The 22,718-nt window shown below is 30.4% G+C and overlaps 1 protein-coding gene across 2 annotated transcripts in view; it reads right to left on the bottom strand.

Moving 5' to 3' along the window:
- Positions 1–22,718, bottom strand: part of LOC113394278 (monocarboxylate transporter 12) — a 36,346-nt gene that overhangs the window by 8,156 nt on the left and 5,472 nt on the right. The window contains exons 1-2 of one of the 2 annotated variants that reach the window (XM_026631523.2): positions 20,743–20,955; positions 16,179–16,680 (exon numbers count right to left, since the gene is read on the bottom strand). In XM_026631523.2, the coding sequence (XP_026487308.1) occupies positions 16,179–16,329 (151 nt within the window). In that variant the 5' untranslated portion in view covers positions 16,330–16,680; positions 20,743–20,955. Of the gene's footprint in view, positions 1–16,178; positions 16,681–20,742; positions 20,956–22,718 lie in introns of those variants that run through there. The other variant, XM_026631525.2, reaches the window with a different exon arrangement.

The following is a 22,718-nucleotide window of genomic DNA, read 5'->3' as shown; positions in this document are numbered from 1 at the left end:
TAAAATATACAAAAATAACTTTTGATACTTATTATAAAATATTCAACCTCATGCTAACGAGAATATTATATATTTTTAAAACACAAGGCAAACATTTTTTGACATTAATATTCTTGTATAAATTATCTTATCTTAAAATATTAAATACACATTCGTAAAAAAATAACGTATATTTTTTGCTTATCTTGTTTGGTGTTATACTTGAAATGTTCAGTAGTCTTCTACTTAAAGCCGATAAATAAAGATTTTAGATTTTCATCAATTTTTTCATTAGCTTCTGGACTATTACATATACGTCATTTGAATATTAAATATCTAGAATGACTTAAATAGTGATGCCAGCGTCATTGTTATCGAATATACAGTGTGCTTCAAATAAGAATATCGATATTATGTAATAAAACATTTATTATAAATTCAAACATTATAATTAATTATTATGAAACCTTTCAAAATTCGTGAACCCTTATGAAAGAACACGCGAATCGAATTTATATTTACATATTATATTTTTCAAAATATCTAGAATTATTATTGTTCCTTACAAGAAGTAAATAAACCATGAAATAAGGTTTTTTTTAACCAATACATACACTGAAGTTCAGAAAAAGGTTTATTAGGATATTTTTTTAAGAGTTTTGTCATTATTTGTGGTTGTAATGGTTGTGATGTCATTGACAAGTTAATACAAAAAAAAAAAGAAAAATGGATCATATTGAAGATAATTTACATTCTTTTCATCCCGATATAAACTACATGACATATTTTATAATTCCGTTGCTTTACAGAAGCCTCATGTTGCTTAGTGACTATCTTTGATAACATCAATCAATACGTTTGATTGATAAAATACATTGATCGATTGATCTCACGAAGAAAGAGAGATAAGTTGGGAAAATGTTGCCCAATGTGATAAGTACAACGTTTACAAGCACGTGATATGTTGAAACCGACACGAAAATTGTTAACGCACGTACAAAACTGTTACTATATCGTAGTTTGAACAGATCCTAAGTGATTTCACTTCACAAGTTAGTTTATCTCATTTGTTAAATATAGCATCTTTTCACTAAAACTTTAGTAAATATAATAATAATGATTGATGTGTTAATCGGTTTTTTTATGTGCCGAGCATAACGTATTCTCGCGTGATATGCTCACAAACAGGCAGAATATCAGTACATATTTGTTTTTATCTACATTAATTAAATATATATTTTTTAATTTATAACGGGCAAACAAGCCGTATGGTTGTAAGCGGTAGCCACAGCCCATAAACATTTTTGCTATTGTTTACCAACGACCAAGTGAACTTAGGTGTTGTCCTTCGTGCCTGTAGTTAAAATCACTCTTCAAACCGGAATACAACTATACTAAGTACTGCATGGCGGTAAAACATATATTGAGTGGGGAGTATCTAATTAAAAAATGTCGTATGAATAAAGTGATCAATTCAGTCAAGATCAGTGACTAATTTTTTAATGATACAAATCTGTATCTGCATTGTGGGTACGCTTTGTTTATTACAAACACGCCCACGAATTATTACGATTTTTTTTTATTGTTTTTTTCTTATCGTCTTTACTTATTATATACTAAAAATACAATCACGAGTGTTTAATACGTAATTAATCCTACTTGTAATTATACCATTGTTTACTAGTTCAAGATAAAATATTACAAGCATCTTTGAACTCATACGCTGATAAATAATTATTATTTGTTTTGTTTTAGATACCCGGTCTGATTACGCACGAGTTATTTACGTCAAAATATTTTTTTAAATAAAGATGTACTATAATTCAATCACTATTGCTTCACGAGATCCTTTCGTCTGTATCAGAGTCGAGTCGAGAGTCCTTAGTAATGCTACTGCTGATATATCTTAAAATTAGCGTTACACCTTTATTCGACAAATGGTGATGAACAGTGTTCTCTATATGTTATGCTGATTTTCTTACAGTTGAAGAGAATAATACATAATAGAATTGTTGTAACCTCAAAATATTAAATATTCGTTTATTTTTATTCGAAGATCGTCATATAATAAGACAAATGAAATTACGTCGTAATATCTACTTTATAGAGAAATTTAAAACTGAATATCAAATTTCCATGATCAAATTCTAAACGAAGTTTATGTAAACTATTAATAATAAAGTCTTTAAAAAAACCGATTGTCTCCCGGTCTATTAATATTGACCTAGTGCGGATTTAAAATAAACATCCCAATGACGTGGTTCCTAAAAATACAAGCCAAGTACGAGTAGTTATTGTCTGTGGTAAAAAGCAGTTCAAAGTTGGCAGATTGTCCCACTGGTATTGCATGAGGTCAAATGTTAATAGCAATTAATGTTTTGATGCTATTTTAATTAATATGATAGTAAAAGTTAAAGTTACTAATGTTAATGAGAAAATACTAAATTTAATCTGTACAGGATACAAAACAACATTTTTTTTGTATTAACAAGGTACATAGATATAATAAATGTAAATAAAAAGTTAAAGCGTATTTTTGATACGTCCCATGATGGTAAGATCTAGATGAATATTGTCTAGTCTAGGCGACTGTAATAGTTTGGTAGAGATGAAATTTTAATTGAATGTAATGTGGTTAATGTTACTAAGTTTAATGTATTTCTGTCTATAAAGTTTTGAATCGTTTTGAAGAATACTTAATGATTCACACTCACAGCTTCATAATGTTATGCATGAGGTATATTAAACAAATAAAAGTTCAATAATTGACGTGGAATCAATCCTTCAATTCTGTTCAATTTTCAAGTTCAATCAGTTTTCTTCATATCTGATTTTTGATTGAAAAGTGAGATTATGTATGCTGATTAGCTACACGATTATGTAAATATAATGGAATAAATCCTTCTTTGTTTATATACCTTTTTTGTTTTTGTTTTTTCATTAATCGCGAACAAATATTCACGTCGTGCACTTTAACTTTCATGCTGTTATATCATGTGTTATATAAATAATAAACAATGTCATCGATTATTATAATTATGGTTTAAATCGAAAGAATATGAGAGTTTTCAAGAAACAATCGTTAATTAATAACATTATGCAATAATTATTTTAAAATCATTTGATCCGTTCAAAAGCAAGATATTTGAAACCGAACATTTTTACCGAAAGATATTTCAGTTTTTTTTTTTACATTCAAACGGAATATAATTGATAATATTACAGGAAGGCTTTTTGTATAGTATATATAATTTAACAGCACTTATGTAATACTAATCTAAAAAGAGAGCGAACCAGAAAAAAGTCCAGCAAAGTAGTCTATAAGAGTGTTTTAAATTTCTTTATAAATTGATGGAAAACCCTTGCTAAATTTAAGTGAATATCGCATCTCAGTGAGGTTTAAGTCTCGGGAACTGTAACTTGAATTGGTTTAGCCATGGTAATGGAGGCATTTGCATATTGTGTTAGTGTAATGTGTTCTTAGCATTTTAGAAGAAGTGAAATCAATAAAGGGAGGTATACGAAGAAAACTCTTGCTGTCGATTGGAAGGCGCGTGGATTGTCCATTTCGTAACTAAGACAGGTGCAACTCTGCGCAACTTCAGGTTTATATAATAAAAAGAGGTATAATCCCGAATAAAACCGACGTAATATTCAAAGCGGATGGTGTATATTTTGGGATAAATTCAGAATGCAATTGAAACAACGAATTCCAGTACCAGTTAAACAAAATTTCATCATTATAGCATTACACTTTCTTATTGATTGTCATAATTCTACCACCTTAGACTTAGATATCTGTAGGCACTAAAGTGACAAAGGAGGGTTTGTCATTAATTTATTGCGGGTCAATTTTTTTGTACGTACATTATTTTGTAGGTATACTGTGCTTACATAGAATCATACTTGTATTTTATTATATCTATATATTATATAAAAAAGTTATCTCATCGGTTTTTTTCATAAATTCACTTTTGTAGGTCCCCAAAGCCCGCCCGTAATTCTGACTTTGTCGAGATCGGTGCTCAAACAAAAATGTTTGACTTTCTTAGAACAATGGCTTTTTATTAAAACCTATAAATGGTATCGAAAATATTCAATTATAAATTTAAACACTTGTAAAAGTCTGGAAAACCAAAAATGATCGATATTTGTGTGCCACGCAAGCTCACTGAAAGAAATCTATCGAATCGTGTACTCATTTGTGATTCTGATATTAAACCGTAATTAAACCGAACCGTTTTGAAATGATTAATTGCTGTGTATGAAAAGTGGATTACTACGACAAGAACATGCGAAAAAGATCATGGTTAAAGGGCGTTTAAGCATCTTGATTAACAGAAAGGGTGTAGTTTTTCATAATGGTAGAACCAGACCTGATACAACTTACCACTCAGATTGGTTGGTTGAGAAGTGTTAATGTATTCACCAAATCCATTTTTGAAAATCATATAATGTTAGTCCTTAGAAAATCAGAAAGCGATAGAAAATTTCACCATAAAAATGTTCCTCAAATTTTCGCCTAGTTTCGGTCCCTTCAGAATTGATTTGCTAGTGTTAGGTTAATATCAAGAGTGGACGGGCAAAATTTGCCACGGTTTCAATGTCATAATTCCAGAAAATTCTACAGCAATGAAATGATGTCACTGCCTACGAAATGGCAACAATTTATTGAACAAAATGCCTCACATATATTTTAATTAAATGGAAATAAACTAGGATAAAAAATATCTTGAATTTGTATTTAAACTACGAAAAAATTTTATATAACAATTAAGTATCGCATAATATTTTCTGTTAGAAATAATTACTGCAAATAATTTTCTGGCAATCAGCTTCAATTATTAATATTAATAGACCGTTAAATTTGCATTCAAACAATCTTTAATCCTACTTATCGTTTACATTAACGCGGTGCGTAGTCGGTTCATTGGATAACTCATTGCGAAAATAATGACGTAAGCAATACTAATATTAAAATTAATTATTATTATAAAAAAGTAATTCCAATTATAAGCTGCCGATTTTCGATGAGAAAAATGACATCAAACAAAAGCATTTGCACAATATCTAAATATGTATTAAATTTCAATTAGGCTTATGTAAAAGTATAATGACATTTAGTGATCATGATGTCGCCATGATATTGGATCAATTAGATCCTAATTAAAGGGAATACGCTTTCGAATTGAGTATGTATGCTACGATTCGTTTTCAATGCGTAGCCCCTCAGTTATTTATTAAGGATGAATTAGTTGCATTAATATTTCTTTATCGCGTATTATAATGGTATGTAAGAATAGTTTTTGTTTTTTTGTAGTAAATCTTGGCTTAGAAGTTATATACATAAGTATGATTTTCAACTTCATAAAAGTAAAGAATTATTATTTATAAATTAATTATTCCCTTTCAAGGCCACTAGCATTAATTAAATAAGACAGTTTTAATGAAATGCTAGTGTAAGGCGCAACCGTGTTTAGTTTTGTTTTCTAATAACACTAAGAACATCAAACATATGGTATAAACATTTAAAATATTTTACTTTAGTCTATATGTATGCATTTAATATGTCTGATTAAAAAAATAGTATATTGTTTTCAATATACCATCGTATTGTTGATATGAAAAGTTTACTAATATCAATTTATCATTCCAAACGTAATTGAATATACGTTTCAATCCCAGCTAGTAAATGATACGAGTAATATGTTCCGAGAAAGCAATCATTTATATATGGGGCTCCAAAAAGGTTGGATGAATTGCTGAATTCACTTGAGAACTAGGTATAAAGAATTAAGAACGATTTTTATTTTTGTATATTATGTTAGAAGATAAACTTGAGCGAAAATCTTGCATACTATTGAGTTCCTACGATGTTATAAGGAGTTAACTCGTTTCGTGCGAAGTATTTAATTGAGCAAAAGATTAGCGAGATCTTCCGTCCAATTTCTTCCATAAATTACGGGTTCAAATAGCGTCAAATGCGGCAAAACAGCTTAATCTGCGCAGATAGACTCGATCATCGCGTTATCCTGGCGGGATGTTGCGTCGTTGTGACACGGTTAATCAAAGAATAAGGGTTTTAATAGAGTATAATGTTTGCAAGCGAGTTTGCTTGTACTCAAATTCCTAAATCCTACTACAATAAGTATTAAAAAGAAAACCATGACGTACGATCAGCTATGAGCTTAATGTATGCATTTCAATATTATCTTTTAGTTGAGTAATAAATTGTTATTATTTGCACTCTACCTACTTGGCGTCTTTAATTACTGTAGGTATTCATTTGTTAAATAAAGATTCACAATATTTATGTCAAAAATAAGTAATTCGTGTTTAAATAATGTATTAAATGCGTGTGTACATACAATTTGCATTCGTTTTACAATTAATTACATCTCTGGCTGACATCTCTGGCTGGGGCGCTATTGTTTATATACCCCATATGAACACATGTCCCACGGGTTATTTAACTTTTAAGCGATATTTATTATTTACTCGTAGTAATTTATCATTATCATAAATACAAATTTGGCAGGATACAAAATTTTCGACGATTTTGCTAACACTGATGTAAGTAAGCGTTCGACGAAGACTATTACATCTGTCAAAAATTGTGTTGTATATTATAACATTGAATAAAGAAACCTTTCTTTGCCTCACTAAAACAAGATTCCAACTAAATTAATAAAACGATTTACATACATTACAGACAAATAGGTATTTGTCTGTAATGTGACTATTCAGATCATCACCAGGTAATCCTTAAAATACAATCACGTAAGAAAAAAATAAAAGTAAATATATATAAAAGCAATATAATATATATAGACCATAAGATAAAAAAATAATGTATGTATAAACAGTAATACAAGGCAGTTGAACAGTTTTTCTTTGTCTATAAATAAGGTTATTGCATCAAAATCAATATTAAAAAAAAATACATTGTAACACTAAAAGTAAAATGTGTGATTCATATATGATAATAATTAAAATGGTTTACACACGTAATACTTTAAAACAATGAAATAAAGAATGGGTTTGCACACTTTATAATATATTATTGTTAAGGAACTAATTGTTATTTATCACCCCATGATATAATTCTAATACAAACTCTTATTAAAAACAGTTAAATCGACATAGTTTTTAAATGAAATAAGTAGGAAACATAAAAATTTGATGAAATTGTTGTTGAGACATGTCTTCAATAAACGGCATATGTTGTTTAGAAACACGCGGAACTAGTGCTACAATGCGGTAAATGAATTCCATTGTAAGAGAATTTTCCATCATACATGATAATTAATCAAATTAATGGAGTCTTGTTATTATGATTGATATTGATTTAATTATAGCGTAAGCAAGGTGAGTTTGTTGTGCATTCATTCCATACAATATAAAGACGATCAAAAACTTAATTTTATTTATCCCCGATATATAATTTTTCACCGTAATATTTTTTTTTTAAATAACAACTACTAGAAGTTAAAAGTATAGAAATTGCTTTTCATAAACAATGAATTATTAACATAAAATTTTATTTAATGTTAAAATATTTATCTGGAAGTCTAGCCATAATGTTTATTTAGTACTAATAAATATTCTGAAATATTTTTAACACAACAAAAGAATAAAGTGTATGAAGAAAAGTTAAAATAAACCGACTCATTAGAGAACTTTCATTTATTTATTCATAGCTGTTGTATTTTGATTTTCGGCAAAACTCAAACGTTTTAAGGGAGACAATTACTATATTCATATAAAATCAGTTGGCCGTGCGATACGGTCGCGTCTGGTTGCGTCGAATGATTTGTCGTACGGCGATAACAAAACCGGTTTGGCGGCTAGGTGCAAAGTGCGGTTCGCACAAGCGGGCGTTCTAGTGGCCGTATTTTGTGTGTAGTGATTATAATATGAATTATATTGACGCAGAAATACAGACAGAGGGCGAAGTTGGAATTAATGAGGAGTCAGAACATTTTAATGAAAATATATCAGAGATGGACGGTTGGGAAGATTACACGAGTTACGAGCAGAACAACGCACGTAGAAAGAGTCAACGGGAGGATGAAGAAGATTCGTGGATGGTTTATTCAAGAAATAAAAAGCAAAATCGTAGAAAAGTATCAAAAAAATACCAGGAAGAAGAAGAAGAAGATAAAATTGAAGTGTATAACGAGTAGAGATAAAATTCCTAAAAAAAATGAATTAGCAAGATGTCTTAAGGATGAAAATATTGTCAGTATATATAAAGTGAAATATGCTACACCATATAAAATTTTCGTGTTATTTGACGATGAAATGAATGCGGAAAAGCTAGTTACAACTAAAGTATTTCAAGACAAGGGTTGGAAATGTTATAAATCGCAGGAAGTTTCCTTGTCATATGGTACCATAAAAGATATTGAATTAGATGTTGATGTTAAGGATATACATGGTAGCATTTCGTCTGATGTAGATATAATCTCAATTAAAAGGTTGTTACGAAGAGAAAGTCAAATATCTACCTGGACTGAGAGTTAAGCTATACGTCTTGGTTTTAAAGTTTCCTCTTTACCGCCATATATCTACATACATGGCATGAAAGTGAAGGTGGAACGATACGTATTCCATGTTACTCAATGTAGCAAGTGTTGGAGGTATGGACATACTCAAAAATTCTGCTCTTCAAAGAAAATTATCTGTCCCAAATGTTCCGGTAATCATAGTAATTGTGAGACTACATACAATAAATGTATTAACTGTTCAGAGCGACATATGTCATTTTTACGTACTTGCCCTGTATATCGTAAAGAAAAACGTATAAGGGAACTGATGGCAGAGTTCAATTGTACTTATAAATGTGCTTCTATCATATATGTGCCACCTTCCGCAGCTCCTTCCAAAGTCACGTTAGTTGAGGACTATTTTCCGGTGTTTACGGCTCAAAAGGAGTCAATCAAACAGCGAGACGCAAACCGACCGAACCTAAGCTCTAAAACATATGCGGATGTTACGAAAATTACTTCAGAACATCGCGGGTACTCGAAACACAAATTGCAAAATAGTGACAATACAATGTCTTCAGATTCAGAGATAAATACCCAGGAGATGCCCAATTTTAAAAGTGCTCAAATAGTTACTCTAGCAACAAAAGAAATGACGAATCGCTATCTTTTAAGCTGCTACTAGAGAAAATAAGACGCATCATTTTTAGACGTAGAACGCCATTGAAAGACAAAATTACGCAAGCTTGTGAAGTACTGTGGAATTGGGCGGTTATATGGTGTATAAATAAGGTTTCGGAATTCCCAATACTCAAGAATATCATCGTTAATGGCTAGTTCTCCAGATCCAAGAGTTCGTAAACTTAACATCATGCAGTGGAATTGACGTAGTTTGAAACCAAAAATAATTGAACTTGAACAATTATTATTGCAAGAAAAGATTCACATTGCTATCCTCAGTGAAACATGGCTGACGACAAATATTGAGATTAGGATCGCAGGCTACAAAATATATAGAAGAGACAGGAGTGACGGTTATGGAGGAGTCCCAATATTTGCACATAATTCTATTAGCTCGCAGCAGGTATACCAGTCTAGCTTACATAATACAGGAATAGAGTTTCTTCATGTAAAGATTAATAATTGTGAAAGAATTGAAAATATTTGTGCCATATATTGCGCCCCATCAATACGAACATCACTAGCGGATTGTGATGAACTATTCTCATTAAATAATCACAAAACTTTAATATTAGGTGATTTCAACGGACACCATTCGAACTGGTCCAACACGACAGATAGTAGGGGGGCTCAAATCTTTGAATCCCTCATGGAAAGTAGTTTTATAACACTTAACAATAGCAGTAAGCCTACTAGAATGAGTTTAGTAAATGGAAACATGCAACAATGCTTCCCGGATCTATCTTTGATATCATCAGATATTGCTAAAACTTCGATTGGAAAAGCACTAATGAGTCACTAGTGATCAGGTAGCTATTAAGTTATCTTTTAACTATTGTCCACCGACAAGTAACTTTATTAAAAAAAGGAATTTTAAACGCGCAAACTGGGAATTATATAGCTCCGAGCTTCTTCGAGTCTTCCATAGGTAACTCAGTAGTTTCATCTGATTTACAAGGTGCTTATAACTTTTTTTTTGGATTGCTTAAATAAGGCAGCAGACAAACACATACCATATATTAAAATTAACTTAAACCCAAACAAAAACTTTATATTTAAACGATATTGGAATATATTGGTTTCAAAATCTATTGCTGAACGTAGACGAGCTCTTGTTGAGTTTAGAGAAAATCCTACACCAAATAATTTAGATATATTAAAAAGCAAAATTTCAACAGCTCAAAGGATAATAAGTAAATCGAAGTCCAAATCATGGCAAATTTTTTGTAGTTCCATCAGTGAAGTCTCTTCAATAACTGAGATGTGGCTCCGCATGAAATGGTTAAAAGGACGATACTCAAAGTAACATGTTATTGACAGAGACAGTGCCCATAATCTTCTTAAAAGTCTTACGCTTGATTTTGTTGTTAATGATCACCCAAAGTTTCACTCTAGCAACTTACAATTAGAAATGCCAATCTCTAGACAGGAATTGGAATTAGCCATAAAGTCTAAAGATACTGCTCCGGGATCAGACATGATTGCAATTCGTAATGTATTTCTCAATATGCTGATGGTTTTATTTTATATGTGGCAGATAAAGAAATGACTTCGGCAAAGACTAAATTACAAATAGCACTAAATTCTATTGAGATATTTCTACAAAACTTAGGGTTGGATGTTTCGCCTCATAAAACTAAAATATGTATTTTTGATAGAAGTCATATTGGAAAATCGATTAATCTTAGCATAAGAGATCATCCTGTGGAAGTGGTTGAGAATGTCAAATATCTAGGGCTGTGGCTTGATCGAAAGTTAAAATGGGGTAAACACATAAACGAAAATAAACAAAAAGTTTAAATTTTTTTAACATTATTCAAAGTGTTGGCAGGGCCTTGGGGTATTCATCCTAAATTTTTGCGACAGTTATACATTTCTTTGACAAGAAGTAGACTTGACTTCGCTAGCTTTTTATTTGATAATAGTACCCGATCACAATTGCATAAATTTGATGTAATTCAAAACCAAGCTATGAGGGTTATTGGAGGCTTTGTGAGAACGACCCCCATTCACGTCATGGAAAGTGAATTATGCTTACCTCCGTTGACTATACGTAGACAGTATTTTGATGGTAAATTTTGGTTTAAAGCAAAATCTTTTAAACATAACAACGTGATTTCCTTTCTTGATAGATATATCACTAATTACAAAACTACACATTGGAGTAGAAGGAAAGTACCTTTATTGATTTCATTACATTTAAAATTTAAAGACACTTCCATTCATTCGATTACACAGTTAGAAATGGTTTCCTTAAAAACTCTAATTAATGTATCTCAAAACATTATTCCAGTATTGCAAGAACTTTATAAAGCTAAACGTGTATATAACGCTATTGATCTAAAGTTGAAATGCGTTAGACATCTAAATTCCATATACTCAGATTTTTATAAAATATTTACCGATGCTTCACTTGGCAGCCATGGTACCGGTGTTGCCTTTTATGGCCCACAAATTGATTCTAATTTACGGGTAAAGACAAATTCGAGAATATCTATCATACACGCAGAACTTCTTGGTATATCCGAAGCTATGGCATACATCCAATCGGTAAATTATGATAAATTTATAATACTTTCGGATTCAAGAAGTGCATTGCAGCATTTGGTTCGATGTACCTCGTCTATACGAGGAAACCGATAGCCTACATTATATTAGATCTCCTGCAAAAGTTCAAAGAAAATCGTAAAATTGTAATATTACAATGGATTCCGTCACACATTGATATTCCTGGCAATGAACGAGTAGACAGCTATGCGAAACAAGCCTGTAGCGACGGAATCGAAACCCTAATTTCACCGTTATATACGGACTGTATATATTTGATTAAAAAACGATGCAAAGACATGTGGGATGAATACTACAAAACAAAAAGGAATTTGGTATAAGACTATTCAGCCACAGCCCTGCGATATTTCTTGGATAGACGTCATCAGTAGATTGTCCCGACAAGATATAATTACAGCATATCGACTCCGCTCTGGACACATGCCGTTAAATAAATTTGCATTTTTACTTAAGAAAGTACCCTCCCCCAATTGCCCTGATGTATAAGATGGTGCGCAATAATATGAATCGTAGAATGAATTAGTTTTAAGTTAGTGATAGTTTAATTTTTGTTTTATATAAGGTAGCCTTACGAGAACTACATACATAGTCATCATATTGACTCAGTTCTAAAAATGAGAATAGAAAAAAAAAAGACTTATTGTTTCGTAATTATTTTTTTTGTTTGTGTTTTCTTTAAGTTTGTATTTATTTGCAATTATTTGTAGCAAATAATAACCTCAGATATTTATTAGAAACAAAAGTTAATGTCGTGTTTTATTATAACTGTAATGTATTTGTGTAGGGTTTAATTCAAATGCGTCACTTTTTATCTGTTTGTTTAGCGAAGTGAATTGCAACATGACAGTTTAAATACAGCTATGTTTACATTCCAAATATACTTTTGTTTTGAAGAAATTGTTACTTGTTGTAACTATGTTAATTATATTGAATAAATTAAACAGAATTTTAATTGAAAGCAAATTTCGTTTCATCGGCCTTTCGACCTAATTGCTATCTAATATTTAAAATGACTATTTTCCCTTCATTTTCTTACTGCAAGGTATACATACATATATAGGGTTAGGTGCATCATAATAAATTATAGTTACTTTGAGCACACTTATTTGAGTATGAAGGAAAGTGAATCATTAATTGGTCTGTCCATGTGTTGTGGATTTTTTTTATGACAATTGCATATTTGGGTGAGTGGACTTTTCTGTTTAAATTCATTGAATAATTTTAATGGTTCAAATAATAGTAAAAATAAATAAAAATTTGTTAATTGAAATTATTTTTAAATGGGACTTTACGGATAATATACCTTACCAAACAAAAAAATGATTTTCCAAATCCAAAATTGTAACAATCGCAAGTTAAATTTGTAAAAAGACAACATTATAAAATATGATAAGGTGTGAAGTTGTCTCTTTCCGGCGACTTGATAGTTAATTTACGGTTTAGCGAGCAATTTCATCGTGTACTTTTCACGTAACTCTGTTCGCGCGAATCACAAAAATTCAACCTCATCAATTTTTCATAACGCGCCTAAAGATGTATAATTTAAAAAAAAAATACAACCGATTAACAATAAAACCTACTTTCCTTCCTTTTAAAAATACGACCTCCTTTGTTTTTACATTATTTTTAAGAAGAATAAAAAAATAGCCGGCTAATTTAGATTTCGTGTATTCTTAATTGGAACAAATATATTCCCAGTGTTAATGTATGTCAGCGATTGATATACGCAAAGGCGCTGACCTCGCCCCTCTCCGCTCCGCGATACAGCGCGCACTTTGCGCATTCATTGTTATCTGCAAATACATCTTTTATATACATGGAATAATTATGTTATATTTACGTTTGATTCCTTTAGTTCTTGCGGTCGCTTATTTAAGTGTACCCTGTTTTATTGTCACACGCCAACAATTTAATTACTTAGAATTAAATTAGTCATTTCGTGTCTTACTCCAAATTGTTTTGTCCCATTTGCTGTTGAAACACTTGGACCTTGGAGTAGTAGTCCAAATAGTTTAATTAAAAGTATAGCACCTGGCCTTATTGTATCCATTTGTGACAGGGGCTGGTTCATATCTCAGGATCGGAATTCCAATTAAACAGGGAAATACTGCTAGTATTCTTATCACCATTCCGGTCATGATTAATGCAGTAACTATTTTTTATACTTAATGTTAATAATTCTTATGTAAATAAATTTAATTATTACTTAGAAGCTTTACTTCTTTAAAAGTCGAGATCGCAATATTGAAAACGCATTGGAGGAACGTGGTTTAATAAGTTCACAGCTTTCTCCGCAAAATAAGAGGATTCCTTAGCGCAACTGTGGGATTTTTATATGCCGTTACTGTTCTTAATTATTTTCATGTATTGCACGTAGGTTATGGTTAGTGTAGGTGAATTATTATTGTGTATATAATTAGTTTATTAATTTATGATATTTATTTATTACACTATACAATTACACAAATACGATATAATATTGTACTTAATATTTATTTATTATTTATGTAATAATACAATATACATACACAATACACATCGACATTACATTTCATATATTTATTTTCATAGCAAGATTAACACAAAATATTAATACACAAGCATACTCGGGCGAAACCCTTAGTATGCGGCGGATCGGCCGAGCGACGCTTTTGTTTCGCGTCTACCCGCCACCGCGTAATATCGTAAGTCGCCAAAGAGTGCATAGCTAATTAGTTAGTCGATCTCTCACGCTCGATGCGATTCGTTTACCAGCCTTTAATATCAAATTGTTTTCGTATTTAGTTTTAGTGATTTATATGTGTTATCAATTCTATCAGAACTGTTGCTCTCTTGTTCCGTACTCTCTGTTACCTTCTGACTTTTTCTTTCTGCGTTCATTGTATGCGTATTATACGAGTTACTATCAAGTTGTGGACATTGTTATTTCTTCCCGCTTCACACACTACGCACACACCTATACTTAGGCATGTGTGTTTGTTGTCCACATTTTTTTTATGGTATATGTTTGCGGACGAGCTTATGAGCTTAGTGGTCACCAACGCCCATAGACAATGGCGCTGTAAGAAATATAAACCATTCCTTAGATCGGCAATGCGCCGCCAACCTTGGGAACTAAGATGTTATGTCCCTCGTACCTTTAGTTACACTGGCGCACTCACCTGTCAAACCGGAACACAACAATACTGAGTACTGTTGAGTGGCAGTAGAATATCTGATGAGTGGGTGGTACCCAGACGGGCTTGCACAAAGCACTACCATCAAGAAATTTCCATAATTTCCCATTATTGCTTTCATTTCCATCTTTTCTTAATTTATTCCATTTTGTGTAACGTTAGTGTTATTGTCCGGTCAGCGGTGACTAAGCAAATACCTACTTATTATAAGAACTCATGGCTTATTAGGATATTCCATTCAATAAAGAAAATGTTTATGTTAGCCCGTGTGTAAAATTTACAAAATGACAATATCAGTAGGTATTTTTAATTTGATGTTGTATAGGTGACTTAAACAAGTCATACACGTTTCTGCGATCAAATAAATAACTCTTATAAGGCGTTCATTGCAATATTTAAGTAATTGTTGCTTACTTGAGAAAATGCTCGTAAGATTTGTGACTCATAAATAATATGTTGTGGTCATTGTTCTTTAAAAAAAAACCATTCGACGTCGCAACTTCAATTTAAAACATGAGATTTTTTCAATGTGTTTATTGAACTCCATTATAAATAAAACAAATGTATATACATAAAATGTTTGCATTTAAAAAATGTATATCGAATACTTTTATTTCAGTTCTGATTGCAATCAGTAACGATACTTACTTTTACTTTAATTTTATATGGTGATATAAAAGTTTTGTAACTAGTAAGTGTATTCTTTATCAGTCGACCTTCTGTTTGAGCATACATTTAATTGTCTTTCTAAGCCTGAAGATTACTTTATAATTCACCTTTTGCACTAATAACAATAATAAACTATTTTAAAATAAATAAATAAATTCTCTTTAGCCCTTTATATGAATTGTTTGTTTTTAATTCGACAACATTTTGTTGGACTCGAACAAGATTAATATTTCTGGTATTAAAAAGTAACTTCATCGATAACTATTAATGATTACAGTCAGCTTTATAATTTCGCGTGCGGTCATAATTTGTACAAGCAGTGTTATAAATTTAAATAAGTTATCAATGAAAATAATTTCTACATAGATATACGACATTTTTCTGTGTAAATATTTCACGAAGTCGGTTTATAAAAATCATAACGTTAGATAAAATAATATATGAAAATAAACGCCACCGGTGCTTTTCTTATGTTCCATTTTCACAATACTTTCAAATTAACATCAGGAAATTGTGTTAAACACAAAGATGCACGAGAAATTGAAACAATTAAAATCGAATCCTAGAAGATTAGAAGAGAAATTGCTAAGATTAACAATAAGTTTAAAATACTCACTGACTATGTGTATCATAAAGGATGCGAAGACTACCATCCAGCCCCACCCTCCGTCTGGCGGGGGTGGCAGGCTCTCGGAACCCTCCCTCGACGTCTCGACGGCTTGCGAGCTGCTACCATTCTTTGCACTCTTCACACCCCCGTGCGACATCTTTGTTTAAAGCTTTAAAACTACTGTCTTCTTTTAGTTGGCACTTATTTATTAATGTTTAAGGCAGTTCAAAGGTATATCGCTTGATATGATTGTTTCAGAGTGTTAAAATATTTACTTTTTACAATTGGTACTATTAAATAGAGGCACTTGGTAATCTTGCGCTATTCTTTAATATATTAGAAAGAAGGAAGCGACGTTGCGGAGGGAAAACGAAGGACTCATAAGAATATTCTATTTTGCATGATCTATGGTTTTAGATCATGGATATTTCCACCTATCTGCTGTTCGATATAACATCTAGATTTGCTAACTGTTGGTTGCTTTGGAAGAACATGTTTGGCTATGTATCTGAAACAAAAATAATTAAAAGGTTAATATTTATGAAGCTGAGATAGTCCAGAGAGCAGAAGAAGTGGAACTTCCAGTTAAGTCAACAGTTAAAACCAGCCAATTCTTAGTAGAGAAGCTTGTAAGATAATGATATGAGAAGCTTATAATCTCTCATCATCTGATGATGATAAGATAAAGAAATTCATTAACGAATTCGTAATAAGTCGTAATATTTTATTAAGGTCCATGCTTTTCTCTATCCAGAAGCAAAGACACTTGTATAGCTATGACATATGCAAAATTACGCTTCAATCGGTTGGGTATACATGTAGCTTGTTTAAAATTCCCAAACGTACTAAATGCTTGGACCATAGCTTGCAACCAAATTCAGACGAATTTATATAAACTTGCAATAGAGATACTTCAATATGTACTTGTTTTCAGTTCTGTTACTTATCAAAGATAAAGCATCTATAAGTCTGAGCTTTCGCGTGTTTTTATTTAATTTAGGAGTTGGTCTTGTTCAGTGATATCAGAGTTGACCTTGTCAGAAAAACTGTTGATGAAAATATTAGCACCAGTTTTGTTAATGTAAGAAAATGTTTCTTACAATTATTAAAAAAATATTTTCTCAAATCGTGAAGTACAATTTTATTGTCAAATCGTAATTTATTATTCGAATATTTTTGTACAATTTTGAATTAACACATAAGGTATACATTTAGAAAGTACTATTATTAGATCATAATAGTATTTTAAAACATAACGGAAATCAAGGTTCAAGGAATAACAATAATCTTATATTGTTTATAAGATTACGAGATATGTGTCATCAAAATGACATTTTCAACAATGTCTCAAGTACAGGGTGTACTAGACTAGGTAGACTACTTATTTACTTTTAAGATACCTTACAGTCCTCGAGATCATTCTTTATATCGTTAAGATAGCTCATCTCGCATTAGTTGCTTAGCAAGTGGTTCTAAAATAATCTATCCTATATCTTGCAACAATATTAAATTGATCGATGGCTGTTATCACATAATATCATACGATCACATATAGATAGCTTCATTATAAATAAGTGATTTTTTGATAAGAATATTTTTTTTTATATTTGTACTACAAACCTCTATTTTATAATATGGGTATTTTGATATAAATTACACTTAGATAAGATATGTAACTTTTAATCATAAATCTTAGCTTGAAAATAATAATTATAATTATTTTATTATGCAATAATCCTTATTACATGAGGATTAGTTTTTATCTTATTAATAATATTATATGCGATATGTGAAATATGACCATTCATAGTTTATAAATAAAAAGCGAATACACGCAAGTGATAGAAAAAAACTACAAGTCATTTAAATTGTGCATTAAGTAGTTGTAGACAATGGATTATTACTTATCGTGTGTACTATGCGTAATAAGTAACTTAGAATGTAACCTTTAAGATAATTCTATTATGTATGTATGACATGCTCAGTATTGTGTATTAACGTTTCAAATACGTTATAGGGTTATGTTTATACTATAAACAATGTGTAATATATTCATTGTGATTGTTATTAGAGTAGATAAAATGTAGAAACGTTGATTACAGATAATTACAAATTATTTATGATTAATAAAATAGGTTTTATTCTAAAATTACATGTGTAACAGACGTGCGTTATTGGCAATATTAAAAGAAAAATAATAAATTTCGTCTTGGTCACTATTAACTTGACTTATTTGATGTTTTTATTCACAGATACAAAATAAATCTACCTTTTAGTTATATACTACCTGTTTTGGTCTAATAAAAAAAAATAAAGATAAACCAAAAATTAATTTATTACGTTATTATGTGTCGGATGACAAAACAGAAATCGCTGAAAATGAGCTTTATCATAAAATTACGACTTTGTGAGATTTCACCTGAAATAATTAAGTCTTTGGATTATTTTTAAATTTCTGTGGCTTTTTCGACGAAAAAATTACATATTTCAAACTTCAAATTAACATTTTTTTTTTTACGTTAGATGTTGGCTGTTTGTGATGTCAAATCAAAACTTGTTAAGACATATTACAGGTAATGCGTTAATATTAAGGCTTTCTTCAAAAAGTCACTTTGATACATTGGATATGAAATTAACTGTAATTGTAAAAATGTCGAATAATTGATATTATAATATGATTTTACTATCTGAACATATATTATGTATTTAGCATTATGTCAACCTTGGCCTAACTTGTGAAAATGAATAAATTATATAAATATTAAAAATTATAAACCATTTTTGCCAGAAGTCATATTGATCAATGAAAACTGATATATCAGTGTTATGTACGTGACGTAGACGAACTTATGTGTGCACTGTTAGCAAAACTAAAAGCCATTAAAAGATATATCAATGTTTTATGAACTTCAAATAATAACTAATATGACGTGACAGAACAGTGATCGATATTAATACATCGTATTTACATCTAATGTCAGCTCTTATCGTAATTGTAATTCAGATAAGAGGTCGTGTTAATGAGTCTACTTTATTGCTGAATTACATCATATCTTTAGGCCGTTTGTATATCAAGGCATATTATTAACAAATTGATATTGTTGACAAACTAATGGTAACTATAACTATAATTGTTTTGCGTGGTGTACTGTTATCAGTACTAGTAGTAGTATTAAGCTTCGCGTGGTTAAAATAAGGAATCCGCCCCGTTTTATCTTTTAATAAATAAAAATAGTTAAAAATAATTAAAAATAGACATCATTTAATATTTCTAAGAATATCGGTGCGATTTTCAAAGTACATTTATATAAATTTTGAAAGAACTATATATCTCTCATATGATTTATGAAGATCTGTTATATTTTTTTACCAATGTTGATTCGATTGTTTTATTATAAAGAAAAAATAATTGGTTTTATAAGTGATAATAACTACATTACTATTCGTTTGCTGACGAAATACTATCTACAAATATAAGTAACTACATATTCTTATGCCCAATTAAAAATATTACAAATGATTTTAATTTATCAGTTTATGAATTAATTTAATGTAACATTTAATATAATGTACATATGTAGAGATACATAATAATTGTATTTTAGTAATTAAACCGTTAAATTTAACAAAACTTAAGGATAAGATTATTTATTGTTATAAATTAACATGTTTTTTATTTTTGAATTTATTTTATTTTAGTTTTTTTATTATTTAAAAATGGAAGTCCGATTGGCTTGTAAGACTAATGGAAATAATAACAAGAGATGTTACGTCTGTAATTATGAGTAATTACATTGTCCCACTCACATTTCAAAACGAAATAAAGCAACACAGAGTATTACTATTTGGCGGTAGAATACGTCTTGAATCTACCCAGACGGGCTTTGAAAAATATTCAAAACTGAGTAATTGGTACTTTTTAATTTATGTTAATCTTAACTAGAAATACATTTAAGTCCACAATACTACATACACTTTTTTTTTAAATATGTAGGTACATCTAAAAAACTAAAATATTCTACAGATGAAAGTGAATACCGGTTAATCATTTTATAGCTAGCGTTTTTTTTAGCTTTTGCTTGCGCTCCACTAAATATATTTAAGATTCAAAAAAGCTGAATCGGAATTAATTTATAGTAGTTTTAGGTCGCCGCCGGGGCTCAAGGAAGAGTTGTCCACGTGCTTCATAAATGATTGGGACAGAACGGGACGCCACCGTCCAAATAATGAAACGACAGTGACTCAGCGCGTGTCAAACATTCGGAGTCGCGAATCAAAGTGTAACACACTGGTCAAACAATGCTATTATGTATCATTTAATCGTTTCATTTATGTTTGTAAGATATTAAAGCACATTTCCTCAGTCTGCAATCATTTATTCTGCATTTCATATAATACACGAGCCTACATATTTTAAATTTGGAATAAAATATGTCAATGAAGATCGACAATGTTGTGTATTTTTAATTGCGATGAAAATGCATACTATTCGGCGCCAAAAATAAATATTGGCGGCGCCTTTGTTTTCATTGAAGATATAAAATAATGAAAAAAAAAACAAACAGTATACCTATAGTATTGAGCTTGTTATCGCTGTTGAGAACTTGTCCGATTGATATTTTTTTTCTTTATAAAACTTCACTTTATAAGCCGCGGTTTAACTAGAACTAAGTATTAGAAGTACGAACACTAGTTACGATGTACACTGGTTAACGATATACCCGCGGCGGGCGTCCACTCTCGCGCGCTGCCGCCCTCTCACTGACAACAAAAATAGCAGATAACTGAGGAAACAAGCGTTGGATGGACTAAAGAAATCTTACGACGTGTTTCCAGATTTCCAGTAGCCGTGTGCATAAAGCCTATTGTTTCGCACACAAGTAATGCGAATCCATAATGCTGATGACGTTTAAGTTTTGTGTTGAAAAACAATTACTTATTCGATATTTGATATATAAAGTAAATCTTATCGATTTCGTATTATATATTACTTAGATAAACAGTATGTATGGAATGTATTATATCAGACCATCTGTTGAACAGCTGTTAACGTTTATTTTAACACTAAGTCACAAAATTTTCTTAAATTGCTAAATTAATTTCTGATTATTTTATAATGAATTTGACCTGGATACGAAAACAAAAAAATGTTGAATATTTTAACTAATTTGCTGATAGCGACTGATAATATATATAGTATATTTTATATGAAATTTTAATTCGTTATGTTATTTAGCATTTTTTAATAAAAATGATTACTACATAATCTAATACTATATGTTGTAATTTTTCTGTGAAAAATACTTAAAATTATGTGTATCATACGTATAATAAACATACGTATAATAATAACAATTGCAATAATCCATAATCAATAATAACAGTTCAATTACTTCATTATGCAAGACGTCATAATACATATATACGTATATTTGTATGTTAGTTAATTAACATGAAAATACACTCAATACAAAAATCATTGTCAATTTAAACAAAGTAATGCTTATGACTGCAATACGAAATATCACTGAAAATATTGGAAAAACACAAACAGATATCAGTCGTCGTTGTCATGTTCAAAAAGCGCATGTCAAGAGAATAAAAATAAATGCAATCGTACTACGTAATTTCATATCGTTGTAAATAAAGATTAACTTGTATAAATAAAAAAAAGGAACGCTGGCAATTAAGTACACGTGTTTTGAAGTGAAATACGTTTGCGTTAGATTTTTCCTACTCAATCGTTACATTTAGAAACGTTGCATTTTATGTTTACATTGAAATTTCAATGTGTGACATTAATAAAAACAATAATAAGCAATGTAAACGAGTGTTTTAATATAACGTCAAAATAGGTAACGTGCTGGATTATTTGCGATGAATTCGAAACAGCTGCGAATTATCCAACGTAAAAGAGGCCAAGTGCAAGTTTCGCAGACTGATAATAACATGCCACTACATGATAATATTTATTAGGTACTGTGTGTCAAGTTTCGTTCATCTAACTAGGCATTTCAAATTCATTAATATGAATATCTAATACCTATGTTTTTTTTTAATAACTGTGATATGAGTATGGTAAAAATGATATACTGGGTACTAATATCACAGGTAAAAAATCGCATTTTGAACGTAGACGAAGCTGATATCGGAACTATGGAAGTAAAATTAAATTGATTTTTTTAATGAGCCACCTGTCTTGCAAATTAATTGTCAGTAAAATCGTTAATAATTATTTATTTATTTTAAATTATAATTTTTGGATTTGTATAGATTCTTAGTATTCATAAGAGAATATTCTCTGCGTAATACAATAACACTATAGGACTTTAACGATGACGTTTATTTATTAGGGCTATAATAATACATTCATTTGATGGAGATTGTGTCTTGGAGGATGATGTGAAATAAAAATGATTGCAGAAAGGTTCCCAATAAAATCTTTAAAAATATTGCATTTATTTCATACATACCGACTTATTTGTAAACGATACAAGGCGCCGTCCCAGATACCTAAGGTTATAAGGTCAAATGTAATAATAAATA

This window comes from Vanessa tameamea, chromosome 4 (assembly GCF_037043105.1).
Source record: "Vanessa tameamea isolate UH-Manoa-2023 chromosome 4, ilVanTame1 primary haplotype, whole genome shotgun sequence".
NCBI lineage: Eukaryota > Metazoa > Arthropoda > Insecta > Lepidoptera > Nymphalidae > Vanessa > Vanessa tameamea.
This window is presented reverse-complemented; position numbering and strand designations above follow the sequence as displayed.